The sequence below is a fragment of the Arvicola amphibius genome, chromosome 8 (assembly GCF_903992535.2).
Source record: "Arvicola amphibius chromosome 8, mArvAmp1.2, whole genome shotgun sequence".
Lineage (NCBI taxonomy): Eukaryota > Metazoa > Chordata > Mammalia > Rodentia > Cricetidae > Arvicola > Arvicola amphibius.
This window is the reverse complement of record NC_052054.1, coordinates 53,712,606-53,724,990: the sequence shown is the minus strand read 5'-3', so window position 1 is coordinate 53,724,990 and position 12,385 is coordinate 53,712,606. Positions and strand designations below refer to the sequence as shown.

Here is a 12,385-nt window from a genome sequence, read left to right as displayed (position 1 = left end):
ATTCAAAGGTAATACAGAAATAAGTGACATTTAGTAAATCACAGAATATATATTTACGTATCCTTACCAGTGATGTAGAACTGAAAAAATCTAGATCTTATGTTTCTACATGTGCTGAACTTGTTAATAACTATGAGAATACAGAATTCGGTAGTAACTCTCTCTAATGAGTAGAATGTGTCCTTTAGCTATTGTTATAATAAATCACCCCAAAACTCATAAATTAAAACAATGAGCATATATTCCTGTTCTCTAGTGCCCTGCTCAGCTGGGACATTCTTTTGGGCTCTGCTGGGCTGGCTTTGGCATCTACAGTTTTGCTCATTTGCATTGGACTCCTGTCTGTTTGGGGCCTGCCAGCTTTATGCTGGTCCAGAGTGTGTTCTCATCAAGACAATTAGCCCCCTTTCTGTGTTCTCGGCCTCTGCAGCAGTTGACGTAGGTACGTTAAAACGTTACGTGTTGAGACCAGCTTAGCACTTAAAACTGTCTTATGCCTCTTTCTTTTTTTAATATCTGCTTTTTAATTTTTAAATATTTATTTATTTATTATGTATACAATATTCTGTCTGTGTGTATGCCTGCAGGCCAGAAGAGGGCACCAGACCCCATTACATATGGTTGTGAGCCACCATGTGGTTGCTGGGAATTGAACTCAGGACCTTTGGAAAAGCAGGCAATGCTCTTAACCTCTGAGCCATCTCTCCAGCCCTTATGCCTCTTTCTAATGCATGGATTATGACACCTACCCAGGTTGAAAAGCGGGCATATCCCTCCGCTTCATGTCTTGCTAGCTGGGTAATCATAGTGCACTGTGGGTACTGACAAGCATGCAAGAGCACCTGGAGCTGTTCCCATGCTCGGACAACCCACATAGGTGGTCTTCCTTTCTCTAAAGACATGGCCGATGTTTTCAGTTATTTTTTTCTAGAGGATTTTTTAAATATGCACTGAATGTAAGAACAAAGGGATTGGTGTAGTGATGAGCTGTGGGCTGCTTTCCTGCAGCCTTGCTCCTGATCGCCGCACTAGCTTGTGCCCCGAAATAATTACACGGAAACTGTATTCTTTTAAAGACTGCCTGGCCCATTATTTTCAGCCTCTTACTCACATCTTGACTAACCCATATCGAATAATCTGTGTAGCACCACAAAGTGGTGCCTTACCAGGTAGATTCTAGCGTACGTCCATCTTGGGCTGGAGCTTCATCGCGTCTGGCTTCTCTCTCTGAGGAGAGGCACGGCGGTCTGCCTAACTTAGGAGAGGCGTGGCATCTTACTGATCCTTCTACCTCACTTCCTCTTCCTGTTCTGTCTACTCCACCCACCTAAGGGGCGGTCTATCAAATGGGCCAGGCAGTTTCTTTATTAGCCAATGGGAATCCTCCATCAGATTGGGGCTGGAGAGATGGCTCAGTGGTTAAGAGCACTGGCTACTCTTCCAGAGGACCCTGGTTCAATTCCCAGCACCCACATAGAAGCTCACAACTGTCTGCAACTCCAGTTCCAAGGGATCCAGACTCCTCACACAGACATGCATGCTGGAGAGACACCAACGCAGATAAAAGGAAAGAAAACGAGGCATTAAGTGGCAGCGTTATCTACAGATAGCCTCCTATAGTCTCATTGATGGCTGTGGTACATTAAAAATGCCATTTGTGTGGCCTGCGTCACTACGAAAGGTGCTGATAGCATCAATATGGGGTTCAGTGAAAACATCAGATTTCTGTGTGTTATGTAATGAAAGAGTTAAGGTAGCCAGGCATGGTGGTACATGTCTTTAATTACAGCACCCAGGAGGCAGAAACAGATGGATCTCTGTGAACTTGAGTCCAGCCTGATTGACAGAGCAAATTCTAAGCCTCCAGAGCCACACAGTGAGATCGCCTGTGTGTGTGTGTTGTTACTTTGGAGACCAAAGACCTGTCCTGCTCTCCTGGCTGGATTGCATTTTATCAATATGTCCCCTTACTGATTTATTCCATAGTGTGGCTCTGTGCTCCTCTCCCCACTGTGTGTTGCTAACGATTTTACCAAAGAAAGGAGGACAGGGCCTGGTTCAGAAGCTGTTTGTCACCTACATGTGGGAGCAGCATCTCTTCTTGGAGGACAGTCTGGGTCAGACAGTGTTCTCTCTGAGGCTACCTGACCTCAGGATCTAAGGAAAGGAAAGGGCTACTGAATTGTCGCTGGGTAACAGCTGTGCACTGAATAAGGTTTGCTGTGTCCTCCCCGTGACTCAGTGACCTGCATGTCCCCAGCACTCTGCAGTTGAGACGTTCAGCCTCGGGACAAACCTGCATACAGAATCCCTTTTCCAGATGAGGAAACTAACTTCAGAGACATCTCCCAAGGTTACCTGACTGCAAGTAACAGAGCCAACATCTCCAAACCCTCAATTGTCCTGTCAGATGAAACATCACTTCTAATGAATCAGTCCTGAATTTTCCCATGACTGCTGCTTTGTAGACATTTGAACAACAAAGCCGCTATGAAGAACGTTTATCAATAGAGCCCACTTTGTTTTCTTTTTGTTTTTGAGACAAGGTCTCTCTCTGTAGCCTTGGCTGTCCTGGAACTCGCTCTGTAGAGCAGGCTGACCTTGAACTCACAGGGATCCCCCTGTCTCTGCCTCCCTGTGCTGGGATCAAAGGTGTGCGCCACCACCTCCAGGTCAGTTTTCATATATTTAGTGTTGGTTTGAGACAGAGTCCGCAGTATCCCAGGCTGACCTCAAGGTCACTTTATAGCCCCAGATGACCTTGACCCGGTCTTGGTAAGCTACACGGGTGCTTATTAGTTAGAAGTGAGACCCAGGGGTGCTCCGTGCCTGGTTTTATGAGGGCTTTTGCATGGGAGGCAATCACTCCACCCACTGAGCTCCACTCCAGCGCAGAAGTTCCCACTTGATGTTTTAAATCCATGCTGTTGGAACTTGCTTCCTTCAGAAAGCTGGTGCGTTTCACTTTTCTTTCCGGTGTTTCTAAAGAAAAAAGTAAATCCTGCTATCTGTGGCCTATCACAGGATGTTAATGTGGTAAAGTAGCACAGAACGCTGGCTCTCCCGTTGTAACTGGGGGACAGATCAGCGGACGCACTGTGGTGCGGCCATCGGCACTGTCCTCTTGAGCATTTCCGCATCCCAGGCTGCGCGAACCTAAGAGCAGCTTCACATTCCCTCAGTGATTGTTTGTAAAGGAAAGAGATCCTATATTATGCTTTATTTACTTTATGTGAGCGAGCATATATTGTTTTCCTGATCTGATATGAAGGCAGGGGGTGTTAGCCAATGGCAAAGGTGTGCAGTCTGTGAAACCGCTGAGTGGGCACAATTCTGATTTCAGTCGCCCTCAGCTCTCCCGTGCGCCTCTGAGAACGCTGTCCCTGGGCGTGTGTTTGCGCTGATAAAAATCACATCCATGCACAAAGTGCCAGCTTAATTATAAGAACCACATACCGGGCGTGAGGTTTTCTGTTTTCTTTTTACATTTGCTTCTGATCCATGGATGAGTCAGTTCGAACACGTTTCCAAAGAGTAGCATAGCTTTGGAGCGGTAGGGCTGTGGGTACTATTCTCTCTTAAACTAAGACACCATTGGCTATTCCCTATACCTCCTGGGTAGTGTTTTCCCTGAGTGGCAATTTTCATGGCCTCCTAAGGTCCCTGCTGTAACTCCAATGTCAGGCAAATGTGCATGGTTTCCTGTCTAAGCTAGGTGTTCTGTTGCTGCAGTGAAACACTGTGGCCAAACAGCAAGTTGAGGCGGAAAGAGTTTACTCAGCTTACACTTCCGTATCACGGGCCATCACCAAAGGAAGTCAGGACAGGAACTCACACAGGGCAGGAACCTGGAGACAGGAACTGATACAGAGGGCATGGAGGGTGCTGCTTACTGACTTGCTCGCCATGGTTTGCTCAGTCTTTATGATAGAGCCCAGGACCACCAGCTCAGGAAAGGCACCACCCACCATGGGCTGGGCCCTCCCCCATTGATCACTAATTGAGAAAAATGCCTTACAGTTGGATCTCATGGAGGCCTTTCCTCAGCTGAGGCTCCTTCCTCTGATGACTCTAGCTTGTGTCAGGTTGACACACAAAGCCTTCCCTATGGTACACTTCTGTATGGTTGGGTATGGGCAGGGGTAGAGCAAATTACTTAATTCCCATTAGGAGTGACATTTCTCTGCCTGCTCGGCTCACTTGGCCTCAGCCACTCAGCCAAATCACTCGAGCTCAAAATAGTAATCATGAAAATGGCCAAGCCAGGCAGAGTGACGCACACCCCACGCTCTGGAGGCTGAGGCAGGAGGATCAGCCTAGGCTACATAGACCCTTTTCACAAAAGCAACAACAAAAGTGGTTTAGCCTCTGAGGAGGACCCCAGCCCCTGTGCTATGTGTGTTTTCTCCCACGTGGGACAGCCGAGGGACAGAAGACTTTCTCATGTGCCTCGTGTGCCCACTTAATAAGAGCATTCAAAGCAGGCACGGTTAGCTCTTCTCAGCGGGAGCTAACTCCCCCGCTCAAAGCCTGGAACCACTCCATGCCTGAACAGTGGGTGGCTCAGCCAGGGTTAGGTAAAGGCCTGGAGATGGAGACCAACCAGGGAAGGCTGAGGAACAGCAAGTGTCCTTCTAGACACTCACTCTGTCCACGCCCGCTTCCTCATCCTAGTCTCAAAAACAGCACTATCGGGTCCAGTCACCACAAAACCACCATCAGAATCACTCTGTGACAAGTTTTAAAACTGAATGAGGCCGAAGAAAATCACAACTCCCTTTCTTTGTTTTAATTATAGCCGCTTGGAGCAAGTGACTATTTGGAATTATCAAAGAATTTTGATACAGTATTTATACGAAACATTCCACAATTTTCTCTGGCAAAGCGGACTCAAGCACGACGGTTCATAACTCTCATCGATAACTTCTATGACTACAAGGTAAGGATGGACTCCATTTTCAATTCCTCACTCTCATCGATAACTTCTATGACTACAAGGTAAGGATGGACTCCATTTTCAATTCCTCACTCTCATTGATAAGTTCTATGACTACAAGGTAAGGATGGACTCCATTTTCACAGGACTGTGAAGTCAGGTGACCTGGGCCAGAATCCTGGCTGTGCCAGTTCTTTTACTGCTGTGCCTCAGTTTCCCCATCTACAGATAGAAGCTAACAGTCTCTACCCCCAAATGGTTGTTGTGAGGACTGCACAGGATGGTCCGTGTAAAGTGCTTAAAACAACATTTGGCCCCAGCTGAATGCTGTGTACTTCCTATTAAAAATAGCAGCAGCTAGTGGCAGGCTGCATCCCACCATCCCACAAGTAGGACTGAGTGCTCAGTGCGCCTGTGTTATCTGAGTACCTGGTGGGTCTGAGAGTGATGAACGGCCCTTTGCCTTGTTGAATGGCTTGCTCTACCCTCCCCGCCCTCCCCCAGGAACCAACTAGCAGGTGACATCCTTTGATACCCATGTCTTAGGAGGCAGTGCAGAGTCTTTGCCTGCACACAGAAGGCAATGTAGTAGTAGCCTAGTAGTTAAGGTGTGGACCCTGGCACCAGGCTATCTTTTCTAAAGACTGGCTCGGCTTCTGAGCATTGTCTGCCTTCTCTAGAAAGGTAACAATGATATGTGTATGGGCTTGTGAGGATGAGGTGTTTATATAAAGAACTAGGAACCTAGTGTAGTGCACTCTCAATCAAAGCGAGCCCCTCTCACACTGTAAACTTCCTCTAAGAGGAAGATACCCATAGTAAAGGTAGTGTAAATGGACGTTTCCTGTCCTGCCTACCTAGTCCCAAATAACACACAGGCTTATATTAATTCCAAATGCTCAGCCAATAACTCAGGCTTATTACTAACTAGCTCTTACATTTAAATTAACCCATTTCTCTTCATCTATATATTGCCACATGGCTCGTGGCTTTACTTGTCCTCTAGCATGTCTTGCTTCCTCCTTGCCCCAGCATTTTCAGTTTGGTTTTCCCACCTAGCCTTATTCTGCCTTGCTATAGGGTGATCAGCTTTTTTATTAACCAATGGGAGTAATACATATTCACAGTGCATGAAAGGAAGAGGTAGGAATATAGTGAGTTGGAGGACAGCCCAAGCTATAGTCAAGATCTTCCTGAAAAAAAAAAAAAAAACCAAAATGAAGAACAAGAATGATCTGTTTCTGAATGGGTGGACACAAAATATATGAGATATAAACTGTTTTCAAGCCGTGATCGTGTTCGCACACTCACTGACCACTGAGATAATGAAGGACGCTGATGTAAAGCTCTGTGAAGAGTGTCTGGCAGGCTGCTAATAGAAAAGGTCTGGAGGAGCTGAGAGCTGGCTCCATGGTTAAGAGTATGTGCTGCTCTTCCAGAGAAGCCAAACCTATGTTGGGCACTTGCAAATGCCTCCAAGTCTGGCTTCAGGGTAAACAACACCCTTCTGAATTCTGCAGGCACTTCTACACACACCCAGGTTCCCCTACATACCCAGGCCCCCCTGCACATACCCAGGAACCCCTGCACAGACCGAGGCACCACTGCATACACCCAGGCACCACTGCATACACCCAGGCACCCCTGCACATACCCAGGTACCCCTGCACATACCCAGACTCTCCAGCACACACCCAGGCCCCCCTGCACACACCCAGGCCCCCCTGCATACACCCAGGCCCTCCTGCACACACCCAGGACCTCCTGCACACACCCAGGACCTCCTGCACATACCCACACAGACATTCATAATTAAAACTAAATCTTACAAAACAAATGGATCTAGGCAGATCTTCATGGAACCATCATGACCCCAAGGCTCCACCTCTTAATAGTCTTGTAGTGGGAATATTTCTTCAGCACAAGTTTTGAAGGGGCCGATGGCATCCAGACCACAGCTGTAAAGGCAAGAGCACTAGTATGGGACCTGAGGGTCTGGACGAGGCTGCCGTAGGCCTGGCCTCCCTGTATAAAGCCCTTCTGTCTGTATCACAGTGTGGTCTAAGGTGTGCAGAAATGTACTGAGAAGTGCTATGTGGTTTTCAAACCACTGGTTCACTAGAAACTACTCGGAAAAAAAACAAAGAATTTTAAAAGCCAAAACCTAAGCTCCATATGTGACAAACAGATCTTTATCTTGCGAGAGAGTTTTCCTTCGGCCTGAGTGTGGCGTCCAACCCTGTGCTCCTTCTCCCGGTTCAGGTGCGCATGATTTGCTCGGCGGAGACCCCTATCTCAAGCTTATTTTTGCATCAACACCATGACAGTGAGTTAGAGCAAAGCAGAATACTGATGGACGATTTGGGGCTGAGCCAGGTAGGTGATATTAGCATGATTTCGCTTTATTTTAAAATGGTTTGATGATTTGGGGCTTGACACACGCTATTTTGCAGAAGGAATCACTGAGTTGATGCTTTCTCGCTGACTTTGTCTCAACATCGGCACATGTAGAGAGTCCGGTCTCAGAGGCCCTGTTGAGTGTGTAGGCCAGTGCTTCATCGTCACATAGCAGAAACAGAGTCCCGCAGAAAACCTAGCAAGCCCCAACTTAAAAGAAAGAAATCCATGGCTCTTTGCCAGACTTTCCACTAAGCAAACATCTGCAGAACACTTCTCTGTGCTAGCCTCGGGGTACTCTGTTGGAAACACACTGACGTGGTCTGGGTTCTTCTGGAGTTTGGACTCTGAATTCATCTGCATTCCCTTCTTCTGTGAGAGCGTTATGGGGTGTATCGATCAGCTATCAACCACTGACCTATCAGTCAGAAGCTCAACTGGGGCTGGAGAGATGACTCAGCACTTAAGAGCACTGACTGCTCTTCCCGAGGACCGAGATTCAATTCCCTGCTCCCACACGGCAGCTAACAACCCTCTGTACCTCTGGTTCCAGGGGATCTGATGCCCTTTTCTGGCTTTCATGCATACTGCATGTACATGGTGCATAGACATATGTGCAGGCAAGGTGTCCATACATGTAAAATAAAAAATTAAGTCTCAAAAAAAATAAATTTCAATTGTCAACACTGACCCCAAGAATGGGGTCACATTCGTCTAGGTCCAACGGTGAATTCTTGTTGACTTGAATTGACATTATTCATCCTAAGAGTTTGAGAGGAAGGGTCCAATAGTGCTTTCAAAAGATAAACTTTTAAACGTTGTGTCTTAGTCTTCAGGCCACTGTGAGGAAACACTGTGACATGTGTGGCCTACCCACTGCGCAGGCTGCTTCTCCCAGGTCCGCAGTCAGAGCTCCCATGATAGAAGGAGGGAAAGGTTTCCCTGGCCTTCGTTTATGAAGACATCAGTCCGATTCTTGGGGACCCACTCTCTACTTAGCTCCTTAAGTCTCTGTCACCCGGTGTCGCTCCTTTGGGGGTTAAGATTTCAGAATGGACAATTTGGAAAGACACAACACCCAGACCTCAGTAGTGTAGCAATAGCTACCTAAACCCCAATGTGGGTGTCGTGGGAATGTTGGCTCTCAAAGAGCAGTCCCTGTGTGCTGTCAGTGAACCTGAGGAACTAGTCAGTCTAACCAGCTTCCCATCACAGGCTTTTAAAATTTCTCTAAGTCAGGCTTCAGATTGGGACCCAGCATGGCTAAATCAGAGAATGTGACCTCAGGGTCCTAGAGTCACAGTGATTTGGTAGGGAAGATGGGGTTAGGAAAGATGGATTTAGGGAGGATGGGCTTAGGGAGGATGGATTTAGGGAGGATGGGCTTAGGGGAGGATGGGCTTAGGGAGGATGGGTTTAGGGAAGATGGGCTTAAGGGCATTGAACTTTTCTCTGAAAGAACTTAAGAGCAAACTCTCAAGCGGAGAAAGAAAAGTCTTCGCATTCATGTTGGTGTCTCCAGTCCCAGGGTGTTGTCTGGCTTCATGGCGGGAGGCGTCCCCAACATACCCCTCAGCAAGGTTACCAATATTCCAGTAGCTAAGGACCAAAAAGGGCTCCAGTCTTTGCAAAGCCAGATTTCAGGCAGGCTCTCCAGAGTCAGGACCCACAGGACCTTCCAGTCTCTCAGTCTAGAAAAGGCTCTCCAGGGAATCTGTCCCCGGGGCTTCCTAACTTTCTACAACTGCTGGTTTTCTTTTGGGGGTTGTTAAGCCAGGCATTGCTTTGAACTTGCACCTTCCTGTCTTCACCTATGGAGTTCTGAGATTATAGGATAAGTCACCATGCCTAGCAAAAAATCACTTTTGCCATTAGCTACTTTTGGAGAGAGATTTCTTTTCAGCATGTTCCTTTGGAGTTTGCAGAGAACCTCCTTCTGAGTAAAATCTTTTGGTTTCTGTTTCGGCTTTGATCAGATACTTTTCTTTTTTTTTTCTTCCTGGTTCTGTTGCTTACCTATTAGTTTAGATCAGTTAACACTTTAGTCTCATTTAAGAGATTGTGTATGAAGAAAAATGATCTAAATAGATAAGCCTGGAGGTTTTCTCAGCCCGGGTTTGGAGGGACCGGTTTTCACTGGGCCTTGCTTTGTTTGTCTGCTCTGCCTGCTCTCAGGACTCAGCGGGCCTCTCAATGTTCACTGGAGAGGAGGAAATCTTCGCATTCCAGCGCACGATTTCCCGGCTCACAGAGATGCAAACTGAGCAGTACTGGATCGAAGGGGACAGAAGCAAGAAGTAAGGTCACTGTCACACGAATAAAGACGGGCGACCGGTGAAGGCTGCGAGACCTGACGACATCATCTCCTTATCACCGGCTGTGCACTTTGTCCTGCAGACTCTGGTCATCTGAGGTGGTGGACGAGGACACTTAGGTCCTGTCTGTAGATCCACGATTTGCCCGTTTATTTGGACTGCTTTCTGCATCCTAAAATGAATCATCACTCCTGAAGATTACTGTAGAACCTGACATGTTGCATCTGACTGAACCTGCACACACATGCAGGCAGCAAGTTCAGGCTGCCCGGGCATCTCCAATCAGGCCGCACAGTAGCCACACCTTGGAAACTGAAGGGGACAGCATTTTATATTGGCCTCTGTATTCCTGTTTGTTGGTCGGTTACGAGTTGCGGTCACCTCCATGCCTTGTGGCTTCCTCGGTGCTAGAGAATCTGTGTTCTAACCCATAGATCCAGGTTAGCAGGCAATACCTGGTCAATGTGTGGATCACAAAACCGTCCGGGAAGGAGCAAGTGGAAAGTTCCAGCTACCAGGCAGGTCTTTCCTCTGCTAGCCAAGGAGGGCAGGTACCAGGAATGTGACTGCCGGAGCCACCAGAGGAGGCAGAGCCACAGCCATACCAGTAGCAGAGTGAACCCCATCACCCCAGGTGCCCTGCTGTGTCAGCCACGCCCACTATCACTGCAAAGTCCACTGCCCGCCCTGGATGCTGAGTCTGCAGAGCTGGACCTCATGGGAAACAGGAGAGAACACTTGACGAATCTGTAAATAAAAGCTGATTTCTCCCTCACTGAGTTTGTCTGAGTCACTTAAGTAAAACCTGTCTTTGCTAAATATTATCACAAAAGGGGATTTGGCTTATAGTTATTAAAGGGTGGGAGAGATGGCTCAGCAGCTAAGAACACTTGCTGGTCGCTCAGAGGACCAGAGTTCAGGTCCTAGCATCCGTGTCAGATAGCTCAAAACCACCTGTGACTCCAACCCCAAAGGATCTCCTGCCTTCTTTCAGTCCCCAGGGGCACCCGCATGCCCATGCTCACCACATACCCACAGAGACATCTTCCAGTCCCTAGAGGCACCACATGCCCATGCCCACCACATACCCACAGAGACATCTTCCAGCCTCTGGGGCACCTGCATGCCCATGCCCATATATATATATATATATATATATATATATATATATATATATATCCACATAGACAAATATGCATATACATAAATTATAAAAATAAGTATTATTTTTAAAAGAGAAAAATAATCTTAAACCCCGGGCCAGTAAGATAGCTCAGCAGACCAAAGGGCTTGCTGCACAACCCTAACAATGTGGGTCGGAACCCACAGTTGAAAGAGAAAATCAGATTCCCAGTGTTATTCTCTGACTGCCACACTAAGCCTGTACTCAACACATACACATGCAAATAATAACTATTTTTTAAAGAAGATCTTTTTAATCCCCTTCAGAAAAGAAAAACCCTGTAACCCCCAGATGATATGAAAATCAACTATTTGGGAGAGCAGTCTAATAATCACATACCTGTCGATGAAAATGGGTTCTTTGAGGCTACTTGTCATCTAATAATCTGTCCTCGCCATTCTGTTTGGGATATTCTCTTTTATGTCAAGCAGATCGATGAGTGGGGTACCTAAGCATGGACAAAAGTTTGAATTAGGGCTTCCTGAAAGTTAAATGTGGTGTAACAGTGTATGCATATACATACAGATGAACGGATGGGTGGGCGGGCGGATGGATGGATGGATGGGTGGATGGGGTCAGTGGTTGAGTGGATGGATGGATGGGTGGACAGATGGGTGGGTGAGCAAATGGATGGATTTTTGTGGTTCTGGGTACCAAACTCAGGGCCTTCCCCATGCAGTACTCCACCACTGAGCTGTCTCACCCAGGCACACTCCAGTTCTAAAACTTACCTTTTGCTTTTCACATTTCTTTGTTTCTTTGTTGGGAGCAGAGAAGACCCCAGATCCTGAATTTCTTGTAATCCCCTGATCTGAGTGCCTACAGCTGCTCTAAGCACGAGACCTTCAGGAGTTCCTGATGGCAGGAGAGTGGTTTCTGGTGGGTTTGGCTGGGGCGTGGCTATCTCTATATAATCTGCCCCTGAACACAATAAAGGGGGCATTCTTGGGGAATTCAAGGATGACCCGTGTCGTTGTCTGTCTGTCTTTCTGTCTGTCTCTGTCTTTGTCTCTCTGTCTCTGTCTCTGTCTCTCTCTCTCTCTCTCTCTCTCTCTCTCTCTCTCTCTCTCTCTGTGTGTGTGTGTGTGTGTGTGTGTGTGTGTGTATTTTAACCTCCAGCCCCTTGCCTGAAGCTCGGTAACTGGATGCCAGCGCACCGAATGCAGATACGGGGGCGCAGTGGGCGGCATTTTTTACCTTTAATAAAAAGACAATATGGATGAATAGACAGATGGACTGACAGAAAAGGAAACTCTCCCTGAGTGTGTGTTGTTGGTGGCATAGTGCCCCACTCCAGTTCTTTGTTCCGGTCTGGGTTTGGGCCGTGAAAGCTTGTTTGGAGACTCCAGTGGGAGAGCTCAGTACCCTGTGCACATGGCAGCGGGGTGGGCTTCTGCTGGAGGAGGTTGTCTTCAGTGCGGAGCTTAGGAAGGACGCACAGGTTGACGAGGAAACGGTGGGGGTTGTGGAATGTTCCTTTACGCTGTGTGAAGATGGCTGCTGAGCCATCTCTCCAGCCCCTGGGCCTACATTTTGACCGTGACGTGAGGTGAG

General features: G+C 47.4%; 1 protein-coding gene across 3 annotated transcripts in view; it reads left to right on the top strand.

The window, feature by feature from the left end:
- Nucleotides 1-10,423, top strand: part of Afg1l (AFG1 like ATPase) — a 147,211-nt gene extending 136,788 nt beyond the window's left edge. For 2 of the 3 annotated variants that reach the window (XM_038339705.1, XM_038339707.1), the window contains 3 exons: nt 4,799-4,939; nt 7,199-7,312; nt 9,509-10,423. In XM_038339705.1, coding sequence (XP_038195633.1) covers nt 4,799-4,939; nt 7,199-7,312; nt 9,509-9,634 — 381 coding nt within the window. In that variant the 3' untranslated portion in view covers nt 9,635-10,423. The remainder of the gene's footprint in view (nt 1-4,798; nt 4,940-7,198; nt 7,313-9,508) is intronic. The other variant, XM_038339706.1, reaches the window with a different exon arrangement.
- The last annotated feature ends 1,962 nt before the right edge of the window (nt 10,424-12,385 follow it).